This window comes from Epinephelus lanceolatus, chromosome 14, assembly GCF_041903045.1.
Source record: "Epinephelus lanceolatus isolate andai-2023 chromosome 14, ASM4190304v1, whole genome shotgun sequence".
Lineage (NCBI taxonomy): Eukaryota > Metazoa > Chordata > Actinopteri > Perciformes > Serranidae > Epinephelus > Epinephelus lanceolatus.
Window position 1 is genome coordinate 15,069,202 of NC_135747.1, and position 23,784 is coordinate 15,092,985.

The 23,784-nt window shown below is 40.2% G+C and overlaps 1 protein-coding gene across 13 annotated transcripts in view; it reads right to left on the bottom strand.

Annotated features, from left to right (window-relative positions):
- Positions 1-1,122: 1,122 nt before the first annotated feature.
- Positions 1,123-23,784, bottom strand: part of stxbp5l (syntaxin binding protein 5L) — a 186,541-nt gene continuing 163,879 nt past the window's right edge. For 7 of the 13 annotated variants that reach the window (XM_033617890.2, XM_078174389.1, XM_033617889.2 and 4 more), the window contains 8 exons: positions 22,491-22,670; positions 12,439-12,540; positions 10,745-10,984; positions 6,782-7,145; positions 5,966-6,131; positions 5,027-5,138; positions 4,584-4,804; positions 1,123-4,054 (listed from right to left, as the gene is read on the bottom strand). In XM_033617890.2, the coding sequence (XP_033473781.1) occupies positions 4,013-4,054; positions 4,584-4,804; positions 5,027-5,138; positions 5,966-6,131; positions 6,782-7,145; positions 10,745-10,984; positions 12,439-12,540; positions 22,491-22,670 (1,427 nt within the window). In that variant the 3' untranslated portion in view covers positions 1,123-4,012. The remainder of the gene's footprint in view (positions 4,055-4,583; positions 4,805-5,026; positions 5,139-5,965; positions 6,132-6,781; positions 7,146-10,744; positions 10,985-12,438; positions 12,541-22,490; positions 22,671-23,784) is intronic. The other 6 variants (XM_033617891.2, XM_033617894.2, XM_033617893.2 and 3 more) reach the window with 2 other exon arrangements.

The following is a 23,784-nucleotide window of genomic DNA, read 5'->3' on the forward strand; positions in this document are numbered from 1 at the left end:
AATGTGGTTTATTTTTTTATAGGTGTATCCAATGGCTGTATGGTAATAATTTATTGAGAGTATGAAACTGAAAAAAGTTATTTATTTTATTTCGTTAAGTAAAAGTAGCAATGCCACACTGTAAAAATATTACATTAAATTAGTCACTGTAGAAAAATGGCCCCCTTTAAGAGGTATATTATTCTTGTATTATTATTTATTGCTGATACGTTAGTACTACGTTGCTGTTGTTGTTGGTCTAATTGGAGATGATTTTAATTATATTTATTTATTGTGACAGATAATGTTAGCTTAGCCTATAGGTTTTATATGTAAAATCTTAAAGTTACCACTGACATAGATAAAAGTAAAGATAGGGAAGTAAAAAGTACACAGTTTCCCTTTAAATTCTAATAAGAGTAGAAGAATGAAGTGGCATTAAATTAAAATACTAAAATAAAATCCCTTACATTTGTGCAAGTGTATGGTAGTAAATTAAATAGAGCTCATCACAGAATAAGCTTAAATCATTATTGTCAAGGTGGAGATTTGTCTTCAGTTCACCAAACACAAGAAACAACATAAAAAGCAGACAAGAAGTCAGTAAAACAAGAGTTATATTTTGACCACAGGGTGTTATAATTTGGTTGAGCGTTGAGGAAATTACAAGTGTAAAAATATCTTTGAGGGATTTATAGAATTGTGATAGGATATATGAAATACAGGACAAAATAGATTGGTTATCATGGTAATAATATTTCTGAGAAATGCCATTTTTGTTTGAGCCAATTAACTGACTGTATGTTTCTCATAGCGACAAAGCAGGTAAGTTACACTGGAGGGATAACATTAACATTTATTGAAATAATAATAAAACCATACCACACTTTCAAGCGTGTTTGATGTGATGAAGCTTCACTTCCTTTCGGAGTGCTGCTGCATAAAATAACTGAGAATCACTGGTGTGGAGGTGCTCAGATGATCCAGGGTAATTCAGCACCAAGTTGTAGGGCTAAATTTTTTTTTTTATCAAAATTGCAGTATGGCCTCCTGCAATTTTCAAACTGCAGGAGGCACAATGTTTGATAAAAGACTGATGTGCTACAGACATGTGGGGGCAGTGAAACAGAGTTCCCAACTGTGTACATCAATCAATGTTTATTTCATTTTGCTTTTGCATCAACATATTTTCCAGTTCTTTTTTGTCAAGTAATTTCTATTACACTAGTATAATATCAATAAGAACAGAAAGTGGTAGAATCCATTTAAATAAGACAAACTTTGCTGCCATCATTGAGAAAACAAGAGAAATGCTTTTTCAGGATACTACAGTGTGAAGAACTACAGAGTTCCAGTGATTTAGACAGAGCCAGAATACCAGATACAGTACCAGCAGTAACAGGTACAACATATACAGAGAAAAATATCCCAAGAATGTCTTCATCTTTTGTCGTTTTTTTGTTTCACCTTTCTCCCAAGATTGAACTGTACAGTTAATATAAAAACCAAAAACATACAAACCAAAAACATACTAACAAAACACCCTGTCCGTAGAAGTCAGTTTTTTTTTTTTTTAATTTTCTTTTGGTTTTGTTTTTTGTTTTTTTGTGTGTTTTCTCTGCCATTGAAAGAACTGCACTGAACACAAATCTCATTGACGGTACAGAGATAGGAGAGAAATTTATTTTTTTGACATGTTTAAGACACCTCATTGAATCAAATTATGTGTAATGCCTGAAATCTGTGTGGAACTGCTTTAGGATTTCAGGTGACTCAGGTTTGGTGAAAATGCATCTGAAGGCCATTTACGCCGAAGGAATGCCTCCGCAGCCTGACAGGAAGCAGGCAAACATGACTAGCAATGCAGATCGGTTCACCTGTGTCTGTTATTTTTTTAGGTTTTGAGAGTATGTGTCGCTGTGCATATTTATGTGGGAGTGACGTCGACATGATCAAGGCTCAACGCTCTGTATGTGCATAAAGGCCTGATGTGTGTTAATGGATATCAATAATCCTCTGTTTGGTTTTCAGATCAATTCAAAATACAGACAAATACACAAGTACAAAATATCCTCCTCACTTAATGCTGTTTGCGCGTGTCATGTGGCTACCCATTGACATGTACAACACAATCACAATATGATACACAACCATGTATCATGAAACATTTTGTTGTTTTTAACACACAAGAGCCTTCAGTTGAGAGGCCATCATCATCAAATATAGGACTGCGACAAGAGGATATCATAGTCATCAAGAACAATATTTAACAGAAAAAAAAATAACGTGTTTGCCTTCGGTGGAAATCATTGCAAATTTCTTACACGTGTACATAGTTTCTGCACTGACTCACATCTCGACATCACTAAAAAAATACTGTTACTTTTCCTGAACCTTTTTCCACTGATGATCGACTCACAAGGGAGTTGGTGGTGGTGATGAAGCAGATGTGATTCAAACTCCTTCTGGTACTCCCGTCACAAGGACATTGACAATCATTAAAAGTATTGTTTGTGATCATGAATAGAGGACCGCTCAGGTTTAACCCTGACAACACACAACTTCTAACAGACTGTCATGGAGAGAGATGGGAGGGTATCATTCATGTTTGATTGCTTTGGCAGAGAAAGAGTCCAGTTGTTTTAACATTTGTGGCACTCTTTCTCTTTCTCTCTCTCACAGACAGTCACTCTCACACACACACACACACACACACTTACACACCCTAATGGCTCACTAAACTCGTACATCTGACAAAGGCAGCTAAAGACTGAAATGGTGAACCAGCTATAACCAAAAATTAATAATAATATAAATAAAAAATAAACACCCTTGTTCTTTTTTTTTTTTCATAAAGAAAACTGACTTATTTGACTTTGATAAATGCCCTCTATGGCCAACTCCAAGTATTGTCTTGTCTGTTCTGATCAAACAGGAAACATATGACTACCACATATTAGCTCTTTGTTAGTTTACAGTGAGTGGATCCACTCATCTTGTTTTTTTATGGCACGTGAATAGTATATAGGTTCATACTATAGCTATAAACACACTGTGTCCACAATACGCTTGTAACCCTTTCAGCCTCTGGGCTCGTCTCACACCGATCTGTTCTCTGTTTTCATACAACTGTAGTTGGGGAGTGAGATATTCCTCATCGTCGTTTAATGCTTTTGTAAGTAGCAGCAGCCGAAAAGTGAAATTAGTGTGATTAGACTGTGCAGAGGTTAAGTGTAATACTACTGATTTGTGTTTGCACTGTGCAGCCCAGAGTAATTGGTAAGAATAAATTTTCAGCATTATTCTAAGTGTGTGTAGAAGAAGCTAACTATGTGCATCTATATTGTGGCATTTAATATTATGCTGAAACTGAGAGAAAAAATTCAAATAAACCAAAAATGAAAAAAAAAAAAAAAAAAAGGGAAAGGAACACAAGTTTTGGCTTAATAGCAATGCAGGTATACATTTCCCTTTTTATATATAGATTTTTGTCAATATTTCAAAAAATATAAAGTTTTTCATAGTTTCTGTTGTTGGCTTACATCGTTAAATAAAACTTTTTTTATTTTTGTATCTTCTGTTAAAGTCGCATGCTGCTTTTTAATATGGCAGTTGGATTTTTTTTTTAATAGTCATCCATTTTTATTTCATGCATTTCTTGTTGGTTTCTTTACTTGTGAGTATCTACACAGTGAGGTCCAGGAAACCCAATCACACACACCCACCCACCCACACACACAAACACACACTCACACACAGACAGAATTGTCGGATATTTCCAGTTCCATCTTCAGTCCTTCGTATGCCGCCATTCGCCATTCTCCTTCCGTCCTCATCACTACACGTCTAGACAAGGAACTAACACGTCCTCGTCCTTCAATAATGTGACAGTGCCGTAGCCAGTCCAAAAGCCGTAAAGACAAAGTCACTCTTGAGTCTCTCTTTTAATTGCTCTCATTTATAGAGTGAAAGCCCCTGTTCCGGCACAAAGCTCCCAGCAGTCCAAGGGCAGCCTCAGCCCTCTTTCCTGCGATTAGAACTGGTACCACTTCTTGTCCTTGCACTTAAGCATCAGCTGTAAAAGAAGAAACGTCACATAGTGTTGATGGTGAGGAATAACAAGTCATCACTGCTTCATTTCTTTTGGAATAACACCACCTTTTTAAAAGATTGCTTTGGACCTGTTGTGTGGGGCGTTTTTAAAGCATCAGTGTTTAGAATTTTTAAATAAATGACATCATGGTGGAGAATTGGCACCACTATTAGGATGAGAAGAGTCAGCACAAATATGTGATGACTGTATGGTGTTATGAGGATAGGGTAAAAAAAAAATGGATGAGAACAATGGAGCTCTTTAATTTCATTTTACAGAATTATTCAAATATTTTAAAAGCTAGGATGTAACTTAAGTAACTTTAGTTCTACAAAATATCTTTTTACATCCATTATATTTCTAAAGCTTGTATGAATTATTAGTAATTCTAATTTTAGTTAATTCTTTTTTTATCTGATAATGAAAGGCTAAATTCAATTATCTATGTTTTTATCATAAATCTGTTGTTTCTAACATTTTGCTTATGAATTTTTATGAATCTTGTCTTTACCTCATGAGCGTGTTTGGAGAAGGTTTCTGCACTGGTCATCATTAGGGCGGTTCGCTCCTCCAGCTCCCCCAGTCTTTGGCCTCTCTCATCCAGCGCAATGCGGGCCCGTGCCAGCTCACCCACGGCTCCACCAGCTGCCACCTTCATGCCCTCCATCCCCGCCTGCCCAGGGATGTGCTGAGCCAGACTCCGAGAAGCCTTCCCAGCTGCTGCCTCGCCAACTGCCGACAACATCAGGTAAAAAGAAATGTGACGGGAAGCATATAAATAAAGCTCATTACTGTGGTACTATTCTGGCTGTGATGGATTTCTAGCCCTTTGCTGTTGGTGCAGTTCCCTCTAGATGTGATTTATTAATTGCATCATTTTTTAGATGGATCAGTACACACACAATTGAAACCTTTCATGCAAAGAAAGAGAGGAGAGGAAAAAAAAACACGCACAGAGCTCCTCTCTGTCGAAGTTATGAGAATTTCCTCCAAAGAAGCCCTTTAGGAAGCCTCTGTTCTGGGCTTCTGGTGTTTCTATTGGTGTAAACAGCTCCCCCAGCATCTCCTGAAATGAATGAAAATGAAAAATGGGACTTCTTAGCAATTAATACAATTTTTCCAAGACACATCTTTCCAATTCTGTACCAGTGATGTATTGTTGAAATTTGTTATCATACATTAATCATCCTTGGTAAAGTGTGGTCAAACTTTTCTTCATTTTCTCATTTTAATCGCCTTTGTGACAATTTTTTCTCAACGATGGGGAGAACCAGACCATAATCTGATTAACTGCTGTTGCCTGTAGGTGGCACTATGGCAGCACCATGTTAAAAGCTCCACTGATGTCTGGTATCATTAGTGAGTGTGAAGTGAAGACTCTAAAGAATAGAATAAAGAATAAAGAATAAAGAATAAAAAATCTATGAATATGCTACAGTACACACACACACACACACACACACACACACACACACACACTGTAAAATCATATTGACACAATCATCCTGGTGGAGTTTACGCCACACATGACAGGTGTGACATTTCACTCCAATGGCCTCTGTCAGCTCTGGGCTTCAACAAGGGTGAGAATACTGGCACCTGTTTATTAACTACACCAATGGGTTTCTGAACTCAGAATCAAAATGTTAAAATGTGAAATTGCCAGTTAAGCAAATAAGAATGGTCTTAATGTGAACGACATACAGTACATGGATGCCTTTGATAAAAACAAAAAGCGACATTCTGAGACACTGCATGTCACAGAGAGGGACCGATAAACAGACTGATATATGAAGGTTAGGTACAGATTAGATGGCTAGATAGATAGATAGATAGATAGATAGATAGATAGATAGATAGATAGATAGATCACCCACAAACTGCAGTGCTAACCTGCAGGTTGTCACACATCTCCTGGCTGTATGTAATTCTCTGGATCTCTGTTGGGGAGCTGAGATACAGAGCCTGCCCCCCGTTGGTAAAGCAAAAGGTCCTTGCAATGCGCATGTCTGTCAGAGGCAGGTAATTGACATCCATCAGCGGTCTTAGACTGGGCAGACTGTGGGCAGAGCAAGGAAAATAAGACAAAGTTAGACACCAGATTTGGGCAATACAGTTATAAGAAACACAATAACTTTGATTTTCAAAACTAATCTAATCTGTAGATTGTTTATCACATTTTTTTGTCCATCTTTGGAAAACTTAGTCGCATATGGCACCTATCACAACTATAAATACAGTGTTCTTCAAATGCACAAATCACATGCAATATTCCTAGAGGTAAGAATTATAAGTAACATTGGACAAAGGTGCCATTAATTGACATCCAACCAAGTACAAAGCAGTTTTTCCTACATAGACAGTGTAGTTACATGATGTGCAGACATTCTTGCCTGTGGTCTGAGGCGTCTTCGAGAAACGCAGATCAGTTTGTTACAGTATTTTCAAATGAATCATTTAATCACACTATTCAGAGTTAACCTTCACTTTTTTAAATGCATCAGCACAGACACTCTAAAAGCAAAGCATCAGTATTGCAGCTCAGGCTAATTGACTGTCAAGGCCAAAACTGTGATCTCAGTTATTATAGGATTAATTGTGTAACTCTGCTCTAAGCCAAAGTTTTTACAGTGGGAATACAGTTTATCATGGTCATTTCAGGTAAACAGGTAAGTTTCAGATAAGAATATGAGAACTTGAAGGTTATACCTGAGTGTCATGACGTGTCCGTTAGCACAGAAGCAGGCCAGGCACACACTGTTGCACACAGATACCACGTCGGCTCGCAGTACAAAGGATGACTCTGTGATATTGTGGACAAAGAGGCAAGACTGCGAGGGCATCAAGAATACTTTGGCCTGCCTCTCGGAGCACACCACAGCCAGATGCCCCTCTCCCAAGGTGTCCTGGGAGGATGATGGTGAAAAGTGGACCAGCTTTCGCTTCCGCACTCGGTCTGGGTCCTCAGGGGCGTTGAGGTCCCGCCAAACCTCGTAAGGGCTCTGGATGAGTGCTCCCATGCAGTCCAAGAAGCCAAAGCGCAATACTGAGCCCTTCAGCATCAGAACCGTGCCTAGGAGTGTTTGGGCAGAGTCAATAAAGGGTAGAGGCCAGCATGAAATCAAAAACTACAATTTCCAAAGCTACAGCACATTTCCATGTGACAAGATGGTCATAAATGTGAAAAAATGCAGAAATGAAAATAAGTCGGAGCAGTGGCACAAATTTGTTACTTAAGCTTTAAGTCCAATAGACCTTTTGAGCTTGACACGCGTGAGAATGAAGTCTTTTCATATGTCATCAATCCTATTGTATTGCTTCGTTTCTTAAATTTAGCTTAGCTGAACTTGAACTTGAGACTCAGAATGGTAGTATGAATGCTTGATGTAAAACAATCACAAAGGTTCACATTAATGCACTATAACCTGTTATCAGCTGTCATCTACTAAATAATTCATTGTTTACACATTCTCTGGAGTTTCCTGACATTTTTGTAAAATACATCATTTACTGCATAAGAAAAAATCCACAGTCCAAAGAAGCACTTTGAAAGCACACAGGGAGAGTTCAACAATACCTGCCTTTCTGTTCACCATTTTTTCCGAGGAACTGAAACTGTGACCTTCCAATAATAAGCTCGTATCTTGTACATTCAGTCTCAAGAGAACAACTGCTGCTTCAAAGGGTCTGAATCTTTTGGTCTATTGAAGTTTTAACTGTGAGTAAGAAACCTTTTCCGCACACAGCAGGGTCTCTGGGCTGGTAATGCATGTTTGAGTGGCTCAGTTTTGTTTAGTCAGAGTGCAAACACAACGGCACTAAAAAATCTATCCTTGTTCTTGAGTACAGCATGAAGTCAGTGCAAGATCATGCATGACAAATACTCATCAAATTTCTCCATGACAACAAATTTCCCTCTATTAGAAATAAATATGGTTTTACAAGTCCTTAGGCATGACAGATTTTAGCTTTGAAATGCTGCTCACACAGTGCATTTAAATCCTGGGTAAATTACCTGCTCTTATTTTAAAAGCTTTGCATTGCCTCAACATTTATCATTCTGAGTGAGCGTTTTGTGTCAAACACACAAGTGGAGTTGAGATGAAATCTAATGTTTCACTAAACGGATGAGTGTCCTGCATTTTTAAAGTGAGTGTACCCTATATCATTAGTGGCGAAACTGCAGGTTCACGTCACAGTAATATAGAAAATGAAAGGATTGCAAAAGGCTAACTAGACTCCAAATGCAGCTGGCAGCTGTTTTCAGTAACAAAGCTCAGATAAACCCACTGCACACTACCTGTTCAGCCAACCCGGAACAGCCAAAAAACACATTTAGTGACTAGCTGGTGAAAATGGTGGATCGTTTAGTGGCTAAACAGAAAGATGTTGGTTGCAGGGTTTCCACACATTTTCATGGACAAAATTTCAAAACTTTTCCATGACTTTTCAAGGATCCATAATAAAATTTTCATTACTGAAGCACATCCTAACTGTGTGTGCTGCACTTACCAGCCTGGTTACGGTACTTTTCTACACACGCAGGAGATTCTCACTTCCCATAACAAATGGCACTGTACTACATCATATACGCACGTAACAGCTAAAAGCAGACGACTTGGCATATAAGTGTATAAGTCATGGAAAATGAGAACCATACAAATTTCCATTTGTATCAAGCGAGTTTATTTGCCTTACTTGACACTGCACATCCTTCGATGTGACTATTGTACATTGCAACATCAGTGCTGAAATGATATGTCATGCAGCCCCAAGTTGACACATATTAGAGCTATGTAATGTCAGTGGCTAACATACAGGAAATAAATTTGCTGTTATGTTACGGCTATCCCTGTATGATAATTGTAATAATTAATTTAATTACACAACAAAATTCCATTCTGGTTTTCTCAAATTTTCAATCATTTTTACTAATTCCATGACTTTTCCAGGCCTGGAAAATGAGATTGTGAAATTCAAAGGCTTTTCTAGGTTTTCCATGACTGTGGGAACCCTGTGGCTGAGACCAAAATAAGAGAAATAAAAAAAATTATAAACTGAATATTGTCTTATCTGCACTTGTTGGGTGGTCAAAGCCACGACTCCCAATGAGGAACTATTTGCTAAAATGCAATATCACTTTCATATAGTGATATTATGTCAATATTGTGTTGACAAAAACAGTCACATTTATGACAGCGTCTGACCTTTTGTCTTTTGTCTCACATTTGATCTTTTATCAAATGATATTTCATCAAATGTGGTCCAAAGGGGATTGAACCTCTGTCACATGCAAAATATTTTAAGATGAGTCTAACAAATTCAGTCTGGACATTTTTTACTGACAAAATTGATGATCACTTTGAGTTGGTCCTGCAGTTTAGAGAAGCTCCATTATAATCCAAATCCCCCAGTTTTCCACTGTGCAAGTTTCATGACAAATAGTTAAATAACACCGAAATGGAGAACATACAATACAGTCCCTTTATATTTTCACCATGCACACTCAAACATCCTCATTAGGCCTTTTGTCCGTCATGCGGAACATGAAACCATCAAGAACAGAAATTCAATAAAAAGGTGAACCCTGAATTGAAAATTAAATACCATTGGATGGGTTTATGGCTTAACTGTTATGATGAGTGAATAGTTTCAGATAAATTCATGTTAGATTTTAATATGTGGTATGTGAAGTAGTGCTTCTCAGCTTTGTAATAACTGTGTCTTTGTCTTGATTTTGTTATTAAGTGAATGTTGGTGCATGTAATTTTCATTAGGGGGATTTTGGGGTGTATAATGGATTTTCTATTAGAACAACTCTGATCTATTACAACATATGTGTCTTATTTTTAAAGTTGGCCATAATCATTATATGTTATATGATAATACTGTACTCACCTAAGTATTGCTAAGATCTGGGAACATTGTCACAAATAAGTAAAAAGATAACAGTTTAGCCAGATTATGTAAACATTAGACGAGATTGGACTAGATTATATTATTTAATGTGGTGGTAGAACCAAGTTATAAAACAAATAGTTCCAGTCCTTACATATCATTGGCTGAGCCAGCTTTTGTAAAATACTCAATAATCAATAAGCTATGACCACATTAAAATTTAAGTATTACGGCACCAATTAGTTGCCTATTGTTGTATTGGACTCGGAGCAAAAGAGCGCAACCGCTGTTTTCCCCATAGGCTTCACAAGTGAAAGAGACTTATGTAAATCAATGGATACGTTCTCTTGAGGATCAAAACCTCACAAAATAACTGGTTTTACCATCTGGATTTAATCCATTCAGTCCGATAACATTTAAAAGTCTAGAAGAGCAGAATGATTAAATTCTTCTCATCCCCGTTTAATTTAGTGGAGCGGGAAACTGGAAGTAGCTGGCTTGGCCGGAAGAACTTAGCTACTAGGCTGGCAAAGTTGCTAGCACACTTGCTCTATGGTCCCAATGATGCTAGGCACGGCACCATCCCTCAGATGTTTAAAACCACTGTAAACCACAGTATCTAGCGGCTTATTGTTTCAGTGAGTGCACAAGAAATGTTGGTAATAATCTCTGTTTGTGCAGGACATTGTGTGTACAATTATGGTTAAGGTGACTAAGAGCCTCTATGAGCTTCATAACACCTTTGTGATGAAACCCTGTCTCACTGGGACTTACCGCTGGGGCCAATGGTCACAGGTTCCTCCATCCTCTCCTCGTGGTCGATGGGAATGGACATTGGGATGAGCAGAACCACACCTAAGCTGGTGCCCACCCACAGACACGGAGTGGGCAGGACATCACTCTTGCGCCCGTAGGACTCTCCAAACTGCAGCGTGGTGATAGCTTCCTTGGTGTCCCGATCGATGCTGGACACACTGGAACTGCGTGAACGGCTGAAGGAGTTTTCACGACTCTCTGTGGTGGCAGCCGCCAAACACAGAAGCGCAGCACAGGTGGACATGAAGCAAGGCGAGAGAAATGAGGCGATGGCAAGAGAAAGTGGAGTGAGAGAGAAAACAGGAAAGAAAGGTAGAGTTACAGAGTTGTGGAAGGGAACAGCAATGTTGTTGATAAAAGAAGAAAGAATGGTGGTGTGAGAGGACAAGCCGTAAAAAGAAAAAAGTTCTTAGTAAGCGCAGTGATGAGGAGTGTAGAGGACAAGTATTCTACAGATCATACAGGGTTTATCGGCAGAGTGTATATAATGTAAAACAATGGAACATGTGCATCAACAAAAGTGCTGCTGAAAGGATGTGATACACTGAGAAGCAAAGTGATTGATCATTATAAAGAGACAATCGACAGAAACATGTTTTCACACCAAGCACTGCACACACACACATACAAGGATCCACACATTCTGTACTTCTATCTTTGTGAGGACACTCATTAACATAATGCATTTCTGAACCCCTTACCCTGACCTTAACCATCTTATCTAAATACTTAACTCTAACCCTTATCCTAATCCTAACCCTAATCTAAACCTGATCTAAGCTTGAACCTTCCAAGCCAAGTCTTAACCCTCAAACTGTCCTTTGAAGTGAGGACTGGCAAAAATGTCCTCACTTCCAAAAATGTTTCTTTCAGTCCTCTCTATGTAGCAAAAACAAGTAGACACACACACTTACACACATACAGATTTTTCTCTCTGTTCTCTCTCTCAGATTTTCACGCACTGACGAGACTTTATTCAGCAGCCTGGTGACACTTTAAGATACACTCCAAGTATTTACACACACATATCTACAGACAGACGCACACCAGAATGCACACACATACACGCACACTGAGGGTTGCATCAAATTCAAAAACTCCTTTAACTCTGTTAGAGTGCTACCCATTCACTTTCGCCATTGTGTACTTAAAGCCTCCATCATAAAAGTATTTCTGTATTGCTGCATTTCTGAATTATTCAGAGCCAGGCAATGTGCAGCACTGCATGCCCAGCCTAATGTTACACAGAGTGCAGACTTTATGTAACAACAACTACAGATGGGTGCAAAGCCTAGTGTGCACATGTCAACCTAAAATGAAAACAATTTTTGACAGATGTTGAATGTATGCAATTTTCAGGAGCACCTGAAGCCATTATGAAAACCAAAATCCATGCAGGCTTAAAAAAGACCTCAACTATTTATGAGGGGCTTGGAGACATAAAATGTACTGTATGTTGCCTGCAAAACGTGCTATGCACTGCTATCTAGATGGCATCACCCCAGGCCTACCTCTTGGGAGGAGAGCAAGCACTTCTAGGCATGTTTTGGACGAAACAGGGCCACAGGACGGACTGACATACTGACTGACGGACGGACGTATAATAATCAGCAGGACAGCAGTTGACAGGTTTGTGGCCGAAGCCCCCTTACCTCTCTCACTCCAGCAGTAGGGGACGGTGGTGTGGTGCTCGTCGTGGGAGTACATAGTGACTCCATGTAACTGCTGAAGCATTGCCCTCCTGGACGCATAACCTACTCATCCCCCACAACATGACCCCCATATAACAAACCACATTCCACCATGTTCCAAAGGAACACACACAAACATGCACACAAGCACAGCCACCCAGCCAAAAAATAGACAAGACGGACAGATGGACAGCAGTACCAGAGAATGACAGAAAGAGAAAGAAAGATGCAACTGAGTGTGGAGGGATTGCTTCAAATATATACAGAGACAGAAAAAGAAAGTGGGACTGAAAAAGAGGCCGCTTGTCTGTTTCTGCTGGCCACACAACCTCTACTTGCTTATCCATCTTCTATCTAAACCCTTTTTCAGCACCATCTGCTCAACTAAAGACTGTTGGCGAGAGTAGCAGGTTTCTATGCTTCTTATGTTATCAAAACTCTGATACAGCATCCCTACATGCAGTCCATGTGGTCTGAGAAGAGCTATTGTGCAGCAGTGTTGCACGACAACTAAAATCTTAACAGTGCTTTCTTTGATACTGCTATAAGTACAAAAATGTTTGGAGTCGATCCCAGTTTACAAACTGGTTACAAAACTGGTGCAAGGAGTCAAATACAAAACCAATCCAATACAAAACTGGGATGAAAACTCCTGCACAAAGGTCAAAATGGACGTCAAAAATGGACATTCTTGATTTATTTTCATTGTTTACCACAGTATCGAAGCAATACCAATATATTTAGATATTTGCAGTAAAAATTTTGGTCTCGTGCCATCACTGGTGTACAATGCCGCTGGCAGCCATGAAGACAAAATAGCCTTTTGCTGTGAGTCTGGGCAGCTCTGTTTTGCTGTGTGTCGCTAGGGTGTGTTTATGCTGTGTGACGAAGCCTGTGGGGTGCTGGCTAATGAAAGTCAGGCACAGTGGTACTCTGACAGGACACAGGGACCCCTGGGGGCCCCTGACAGGGAGCTAGAGGCAGGCGAGGCAGTGTCAGGGAGGTGATAAGGGAAGGCACACAATCTGAAGCTGTGAGATGGACAAAGTGCCAGATTTATACAGTGGTACATGCACATACACCCACACAAAGTGTAGAGAGACAAGGACAGACACCTGGAGACTACGCAGAACTCTGTTTTCCCCCCTTTTTTTCTATGTACCACCAATGACTGTGTGCAAAGCTTTGTGCCAGGTTTTGCATTAATGCCAATCAACACATGAATAGATGTACTGAATCAGATCTTTTTTCCAGGATTTAATTGTGTGCTAGTTGGGAATTAAGAAATCTTTGACCTTAAAATATAACAATTCACAAATTAATATAAGTTAGTTAATTATGGCAGAGATCCAACAGGGACATTTTTATCACGAAGCCATGAATTAGCAGGCCCACTGCCTCAGCATTTGGTTTTTAATCTTGCAGTCAAACGTTGTAGGTGTGTGTGGGTGTGGACTTAAGCCTCTTTAGCATTTGGCCAGGTAGTTACTGAGTCAACTCAGATCTGTTCTATAGTCCAGTAAAACACATTTTATTACTCCTGGTTTAACTTGGAAAATTTGTGATATTATGAGATTCTGTAATGTGCAGGTAATGCTTAATTTACGGGTTACACTGTGTGGGAAACATCTCTCTTCTCTGTGCTAACAAACAAATGACAACACACGCTTTCTACATCACAAATTTCCCTGTTCTTAAACAACTGCTGCCAATTTTATGACCACATCTGCAGGCTAATCTCACAGTATCACACAATTCTGTTTTCAATATTTAATAGGCGCGCTGCCTGACCGAGATGGGAGGTATGGAAATGTTTACTGTACATTGAGTCTGACTTCCCATGCCACTTCCCTCCTCTGTCTGCTCGCCTGGCATGCAGGCCTCATTAACATTGGCCTCATCTCTCACACCGTTTGCTGACCTTTAATTATTCCAGTGATCCTGCTGGCTCTTCACTGTGGTAACCCAGTGCAACTGATAAACAACAGTGCCAAGGATAGGCAACAGATAGAGAATACGCAATGGTCTGCTGAGAAAGCCACTGTTCACGCATAATAAACACACATCAGCGTTGCTGCAGACTGAGGATGTTGTCAATTTTTCAGCTTATTTCTCCCTTATCACTTGTGACTTAGTTTAAAACAAATCCTAGTACGTCATTTGACTAAAGACATTCTAAAGTAATGGATCCCAAAAAGAGAAAGGGCAGCTGCAATGCAAAAACATGACTTTTAGAAAACTAAAGAATACTAATAACTCCGGTTAAAAAGATATAAAATGCTTAAATGAAAACACAGCAACAAAATCAAACCATGTTCACATGTGGGAGGCTGGGCGGCGAGTACTGTAAATGTTGAACGAATACTGATGTCCAAACGAGTATTCATGCCTATCCCTAATACAAATATGTGACCTCCTTTACACCTTGCTCTAACATGTGTTTTGGGTGATCAGATTGCGATCAGATAGTGCTTGACCTCGTGAAAGTAAAAGTCTAATTGAGGACGCAGGGTGATTCAATTGGCCAAACCACCTCCAGAGGTGGTCAGGGATGCATTGTGACCACATTAAACACAAGTGTAAATACAACTGTATTTTCAATTCTCATACAAAAATTACCTGGGCCGAGATACCTAATCACACACAACTGCCCAAAACCAGCGAGGTAGCAGCCAGTTCACCAGTTAGCAAGCTAAGCTACCAGCAAGAGAGCAGCAAGAAAGCTGATGGATATTCAAGACACTCAAAGATGGAGTCAAGATGAGACCAAGGCCTCTAGTTTCGCAGACCGGGTGAGGTGGAGGCGCAGCGCACCTGCGCTTTGCCAACTGGGTGTGGCCAGGCAGATTTTGCAAGTTTGGCACACCGTGCGCGCTGGCGCAGCTACTCCTCTTTCCCACCTCCATCCCTCCTACCTGCGCAAGTAGAAAGAGGGAGAAGAGAAGGCGTGGAGTGGGTTTTACACAGCCGATTCACATCACTCCAATCAAATGAGCCCCTCTCCTCGCCCTTAAATGCGCCGTGCAAAGGCGTAATGAGAGTTTACTCAATTCGCCATGGCAGAAGAGAGCAGCAGCGTCAGACGGCCAAACTTCTCCCAGAAGGAAACTGATGTTTTGGTCCGGGAGGTCCAAGCTCGCAGTGTCCGCATATACGGAACTGTGAGCAGACCTCCACGGGCTGATAATGCAAAGGTATAGCCTGTGAGGAGGTCACCACAATTATAAATCAATGTTGCATTTCTCTCGTGCGCGCGCTCTGTCTTTCTCTCTTGCAGTCACTCTGTTTCTTTTCTTTTGACTTTTCTAAGATGACAGATGCTGAATATATACTCCCTATCTGATGCTGTGGCTGTTTGTGGTTGGCTGAGAGGGATGTGAACTCATTAGTTTCCAGGTGTGTTAATCAAATCAGGTTGGGTTTCCATTACGCGTGCCAAACATGCCAAATGGTGCCAATCATCTTTGATCTGACATCAGATATGACGGGACAGTCGATATAGAGATACATTTATGTGCTGATTGCAGATAGTTGCATTGAATAGTGGTTTTGGGGTATTTACTGCATCGTTAATGTGCTTGATATTCTGGAAACCTGCCTGTGAGGTTTTGGTGACGTGTGCGCACTGTCCGCCGGTCAGCCAAACTTCGGCTTACACCGGCTGCGCTCTGCTTGCGCTGACAGTAGACCTGGTTTCAGATGGCGAGCTTTTAGCGCACCTTCGGTGAAGCCTTTTGGTACGAAACTGTCACTGCGCCAAGCTGGATCTGTTGACACCTCCCCCTGCTGCACCGCCACACCCATCTCAGCGCACCTCGGTCTGCCAAACTACCAAACTGAGCACGCCTCGGGTTGCGCTGCTTGAAACTAGCTCTGTGCGGGGTTCCCTACCCTGCGCCACCCTGCGCCACACCAGGAAACTAGAGGCCCAAGTGTCTGCTTTCAGTTTGGTATGACGAAAATGTAAAAGCAAAACTTTGCAAGTCATATGGCAACCGAGCCATTGAAGCAACGGTAGAGCGGTCCTGGCTGCAATGTCAACGGAGAGAGTGATGAGATCTCAAATAAAATGTCAATGGGATCTAGATACAATCTGGATACCGGACACAAGGTGTAAAGGAGGTCAAAAAGGCCTGTGACTGGTACTGGTACAGTACCATATTCATTACACCTGGAAGCATGAGTGTGCTCAGAAAACTTCACAGCAAGTTGCCTATTTAATTATGTAAAACTAAGTTGACATTTAGGTCAGGGGGTGGTGTGTCCAGATTGGAAAAAAATCATCCAATGAGATCCATATGAGTGACTGGAAAGATTACCAAAATTGATCAAGAATGTGAACAGCCAAAGATCTGTCTTTGGAACACAGGGGGATTTTCTAGGGTTAAATCATGGACTTGCTGCACTAGGTGGATACAGATGGCAAAACAGCTGTGACAGGGTACAACAGAGAAGATCAGCTTTTATTCTTTACACTACCCCAGAGTGCCTGTCTAACACACGCTGTAAACGGGACCCAGTTGTCATGTCATGTCAAATTTTGGACACTGTGATGACCACTGTCAATTGATTTAAGCCTGAGCCACATTCTCCGAGTTCTTTCAGCACTCTAAGAACAGGAGGACACCTTCTGGCACACAAAGGCGAGGTGGTTATCCCTTAGACAGACAATGACATGCTTTTTTACTGTCAGACAGGCGCTGCAGGGCTCTCTCTCAGTTTTTTTTTATACTGCTAGCTTGCCAACATACAGTTCTAAGCGAAACACTGCAGTCCAGTTTGAAAAAATAAAACTCGAGGTTGTCATAACCTGCTGTATCTAAGTAACATGGCCATACTGATGGTGCCAAAACCCAAACTACACAATGTATCATTCATGTCAAGAGATTATCATGACATGCTTATACAGCCAGTCCTAGTTAGGACTCAGCACACTGTTTCAATAATCAGTAAGACTCAGTAAGTGAGTCTGGTGGTCTAGCAGGCACATCCATCTCTGTCTACCTGTATGAAAGATTTTCTTTTTTGGTTGCTGCTACCTTTGTAAATCCTAATTCAGAGTTTCATGTTAAATCACTCAAGAAGTCAGTCAGACAGTTCCTTAAGAATATTTGCAAAGGTTAGATTAAATCAACCGTGGAAAAGAGTGATGTCTAGCCTTGTCTGCATCTGTGTGGTTGATAATGCAGCTGTAGCCCAAGCAGTGACTTTAATAAAACATTCAGCTTATGCTAATGAAAAACTGCTTCCCTCTCTGCTCCATGTCAGTGTTGTATAATGAGGTCGATGAAGATGTGTGAATCTTATTGCACAATTGGTGTAAAAGGGTCAACTGTGACAACGGCACTGCACCTATCCTGTTTATTATTTAGCATAAACACGTAGAAAAAATCTTGCCTTTATAGCACAGCACAGATGTAAAAGAGCATGCTCTTAGTTTCACCTGCCAAAAACTGTGTGTAACTTTTTGTCTGATGTGCGTGCAGGGTGACTAGGATACTGTGACATTTTGGGAGCTGTCACAGTGCCGAGTCTCCTATAGAGAGATTAGCCTGTTGTGACCTGACAGGAGCTTTTTATTAATCTGACAGTGCCCCAACTAGAAGTAAATACAGACCGGACCATGAGTTTGGCTGTAACTGTGTGTGTATCGTACCAAACTGTCACGGAACGGAAGTCATGGTTTGGTGCACACAGAATACACATTATGCAGATTGATGGACATAATGTGGAACCAAAGTTCACATGCATGAGTTCCACCTGGAAACTTTTAGTCCTTAGCAACATATCCTGAGGTTAGCACAAAAACCAGATTGGTGTGTGAGTCAGTCACACTGTGGTGAAAAGACCTGCCTATGGGTTCCCGGTCAGCTAACAGCAAAAGAGAGAGTGATCACAGACATTGTGTTGCTGTTGCTTCGCCATTGTAGGGTCTGTGAATGGAAACATACCCAACATGATAACGCTCATTCAACTGCATCACCCAGATGTGCTGATCACTAGGATGAAGACAAAAAAAAAACCTAGGGCCCAACTCCTAATGCCAGCTGATTTCAAGCTGCCTTTAGGCTCAAAGCAGAATGGGATAAAACAATTACTGAGGAACCTGGAATTTACACGGGCATACAGCCAAGCTGGAACTAACTGTAATATAGTCTCTATATGCAGCAAACCCCGGAGATCTTGCCTCCGGAAGAAGAGCGGAAAAGCCCTGGTTTCCAGTTGTAGGCAGTTTGTAGTCCGCGTGATATTGGCCAATCACGTTTGTGCCGGCTGCAGTTGTTGCCAGGTTAAACGGTCCGTGCGGTGAACTAACGAGGCGGAACATAATTGGCGTCTCTGCAAACGGAAGTCGGAAATAGAAATTCGCCTCCTCCACCCCAATCAAACCGGAATGCCAAAAAATCGGGGGTCTGCCCCCAGAGGCTGTATCGCCGTCTGCCGGAAGTCAGACACCGAATACAGCCGATGGGTTCCGAGAATGACTGTAATACTTCTCCTAATGCACAAGTTGTATTTTTTAATTACTCTATTTATTTTGTATCTTCAATTTCATTGCATAAGATATGCTTTCCATTTTTTTTAAGCCTGTTGTGACCTGTTGCCGTTTGGAAAAGTGCTTGTTCAGTGTTCATAAAGTATAAAGTGATTGAAATATTAATTATTTTTACAATGAAAATAGTTCACATAAGTTGCCTGTGGGAAAAACTTCAGCCCCCAGCAGGTCTTTGACACTTGCACTGCAGTCTGTTCAAAGTAAGTGAAAACAGATTCTTATATGCATTTTGTTATTTTATTTTTTTTGCTGTACAGAACTCAGAACTCTCCTAAAGCAGAGTATGAATTGAGCTGTGACTTCTGTGTACCATTACATCCCTAACCATGAGTGAGTGACCTGCATAGCGAGAGCTTTCCATAAGTATTCTCTTCTAAGGGACACAAGGTCATGTATGTATGATGCTCAGCACTATGAAGGCAATGCAGTTCTGGTGGTGTTTCCATCTCATGACGAGAGGACTGAAGAGTCTGACTGAGGTTCATGGACATTTTTTCACATACTGTATTCTGTGTGACAAGCTGCTGTTTTAAAAGTCCAGTGTGTCAGATTTACGAACATGAACTGGCAGAAATGGTATATCATATTCCTAACTATATTTTCATTAGTATATAAAAATCATCCCATATTCATTACCTTATAATGAGTTGTTTTTATCTACATTCGGAGCGGGTCCTTTTCCATGGAGTCCACAATGTTATTCTACAGTAGTTCAGAATGGACAAATCAGTCAATCTCATCTCTAGATGCCACTGAATCCTTCACACTGGACCTTTGAGGTGGTTCAGTAAATTTTCACTACCTGCATTAATTAGAGCACTGCAGCTTGTCTTCCTCCAGGGCCTATCATCATGTCTGTCACTTTTTTTGGATTATCCACTTCCCAAACCTGCAGTCTCTCTGAGCAGTGTCTGCCATTCTAATTCAACCAACCTTAGAAAATCAACCAGTAAAGTGAGTCATTGTAAAGACTTCAGCTCACAAAAATGCCTGGTGATATTTTGCTGTGGCTTTTTCCACTTAAAGAAGATAGCTAGTTTGAAGTGCAAGAGATAGGAATAAAATGTCCGACGTGACAAAAGAATGTCTGGAGTCATGTTAGGGAGAAAGAGTGGTATGTCTCCTCTTTGACCGAGTGGAAGGATGTTGCTTATTCGAAGTCAGTGAAAGCCCTGCACTGGGGTCTTGATGTATGTCGTCTGGCAGTGACAGACTAAGTGCAAGATTTCATACATACTGTGTAATTAAATGTTGATGTACAATCTTGATGGGGGCCATTTTTCTGTGTCAGTCCTGAGGTCAATATCTCAAAATTGCGCTGCTGGGAGTGCCATTTTAAGTTCTCACTTGACAGCACATTGTTTTATCTGCTTTTTTTGTTTGTGCTTTGGCTGTCACTTGTTGTGTGACACCCAACAACAAGCCTAAAACATTAACCATATTTCTTTTAAAATAGTAATCAAATTTTCAAGGATGGGCCAATGTATTAAATGTTAAAAATGAAGAAGGTGTTTTATTTAGGCCTTCAGAATGTGTTTTGTTTAATTCAGATCAACAGGTGATGATATAGAAATACATTAGCTATAAAAGCACTGGAACACCTGTTGGCACCACACATGTAGACAGAAAAACATAGAGTATTTACACACCCACAAATGCACACATTCCCTTTTTATCACACACAAAGGCTTATGTACACACACACATATAGCCTGCTGGGTCAATCAGTTTTATGATGTTCCAGGTCAATGTCAGGGTGTGAATTAAAGTTGTTTGAATAGAGGAAAATAAATGTCGGATTTTTCAATGAGAAAATCAACACATCAGAGTGCAGATAATAACTAAAGGCTTGTCTTGTACTACTTAGTCACCTCTTTTATCTATGTGCATACTAAGATGGGCTATTTGAGAAAAAAGAGAGAAACAATAAAGTGGATGTTCTGGCATCTGCAACATGAAGAAACTGTGTACTCACAAACACAAACTAAATAAAAGTTTTTGGATTATGAGAAAATCAGGAGGTGTGGCCACACTACATGAACATTGTGTTTGCTTCGTTAACTGATTTAAAAAAAACAACAAACAAAAAAAACATCCAGAATCTATTCATGAGAAGAGAAATAATATGACAGAAAAAAGCAAACAACCTTATTTGGCTAGGGAAAATTCATTGTGATATTCATTGCTAACACATCAGTCCTGGTTTTAAAGTTAAATCAATGGCATTTTTGATACAGAGGAGATAAAACAAAAGAAAAGAAAGAAAGGCACTGGAGAAGTAAAAATCAGTTTGTTAACACACTTAATATTGCACCAACCGTCAGGCCTAGGACACGGTTGACACAAGCGACAATGTTAAGGGACACAATGCAAGGGCTGGTCTTGCATTCAAGAGAAGCAGAACCTGTAGTCCAAATGTTGTAAGGTGATGCTAATGCAAGCTGCAGAGTTACATGTTTAAAATAGGATGAATGCAAACACTGCTGAACAACTACACCTGAAGAAGTATTTGCTGTTGGTGTAAACATACAGCAGTAATTTGGTAACTGGTAGTTGTCAAGTAGGTATGCACTGATTTATCTGCCAAACATCAGTATCAGCCGATATGCACTTTGTTGTCTGCCATTGGCCTAATGACATTCACCAATGGCAGTAACCAATGTTTTTCTGTTGTGTAATATCAGTTTTGAACACACTTCTAAGCAGAGCTCGAGACTGAATATTCAGTTCAGTTATTTTTCTTTCATTTTATTTAAATACTATTTCTTTGTTTCCCTGGATACCTGGCACAAAGGGGGAATAAATATCACCAAAAACTAACAACAACAACAACATTGGTATTTCTATCAGCCAAATTGTTACTTTAACATATTTCACAATTGCAGCTATAGCTAACATGCTGCTCCAGAGTAACATTTCAATGTTTAAGCTGTCTCATTTTAAAACGTGAATCTTGTAAAAGGGTTCTTATAGTTAACATTCAATGATTACTACTGTAGCTGATAAGCTATGCGGGCATGCTAACGGTTGTAACTTACGATAAAGCAGACAAACTGTGTAGTCAAGTCCTATTTCTTTTTCGTTTTGGAAAGGCAAAAGAAAGCCCCCCTCTTATCTCTTGAGATTCCAGTTATTACTCTCACTACAATGAGTGCAACCCCCCACAGACCTGCAGCACTTAGATACAGTCACTAAGGTATGATTGGGCAATCACTGTTTGTGGAAGGGCTTAAGCGAACAGTCAATTATGAAATATTTATATAGAACATATCGGCAAACGGCTCACTGTCAGTTTGTTTTTGTGCTGCTAACTTGCATTAGCATTCGCTTGTCTTGTGTTAACTATGTATCAGGCTTTAATCCACTTACCCCAGGGTGGGAGGATGGCATGCACTTGCTGGGAGGGAGGGTATGTTATAGAGGTTAAGGGATGGGAGGTGGGAAGACAAGCACACACCTTCAGTGTGGGACACAGGCAAAGAGATCTCCATGCAAGCAGCAGACTGGGCCTTGCGGAAGGGTGGTCGGCCAGGGCCTCTGCGGGTAAGCCGTGGCCCCTCGGGACCCATCGGGACGCGAGGCTTCCCTGACGAACAGGGCTGGGAGGTGGGGCTAGTGCAATGTCCATTGACATGATCTGTAACAACGGCAAAGCATTAGCAAACAATACAAGGAGGGAAATAAAACCTTCAAATATATTTTAATCCACCGCTGCAATATCCATCGTCATATGTCATTGAGTCTAATATAAATTAAAAATAATCTTGTTCAATAAAAACAATGGAGAAATCTTAAAATGAGGGGGAGTGAATTTTACAAATAGCTGGAGTTTTCTCACCCTATTTGGAGATTTTGCTATCTGTTTAAAAACATGCAGACTTCAATACTTCAACTCAGTAATACACTTCATGACCTAAGAAGATGGATATTTTTGCAGTGTAAGAGGAGCAAGCCGATGTTGAAAATCAGATTGTCAACAAGAGAGATGGTAGTGAGGGAAAAGGGAAATTGAGAGTGAGTAACAAAGAGCTGGAGAGTGGTTTGAAGTAAGTGTGAGCAGGGAGGAGGAAGAGATGCTGGGGCAACAGAAAAGAGAGCAAAATGCAGAGGCAAATTGTGAGTGCAGTTTCATCCGGTTTGTGCCAGGAAAGAGGTATGAAAATCAAAAGAAAAACAGGCTTTCATCCCACTTTGTTTCTTTTGTCCTTTTTTGAACTGTTGTTTATTTTCATCATAAACATTTTATTTCTTCTTCAGACCAGAAGTCTTGTGACATCACTGGGTATGTTAAAAAATGACGCTAAGTGAAGATCAAAGGGATGGAAAACAAATCTAAAAATATCTAATATATACTTTTTTATATGATATATTAATATTCCAGTTAAACTGGTCTGGCCACACAGTCAGCTATGGATAGAGGTGACATCTAACAATTGTTACTCTGGAATTGTTTTATGTCCTCCCCTCAGGAACTCAGTTTGTTAGAAGCTTTGTCCTTACTTAATGTACAGTACTTGTGTGTGTGGGCAAAATAATTTGTTTAGAGACAAACCTTATTAATGAGACAATGAAAAATAAAGCAGAATTGTGTGTATTGTGGTTCGTATTGCCTGCAGTTTAGCTGCTGTAAATAACAGCTTCATGATACCTCAGTGCTCTCACTTTCACTTGTCTTGTGAGATTAATAAATAAAACAGTGCCCTTTTCTTTAATGACATCCATGTGGCTGTAAAACCAAAGTTAAAACAGTT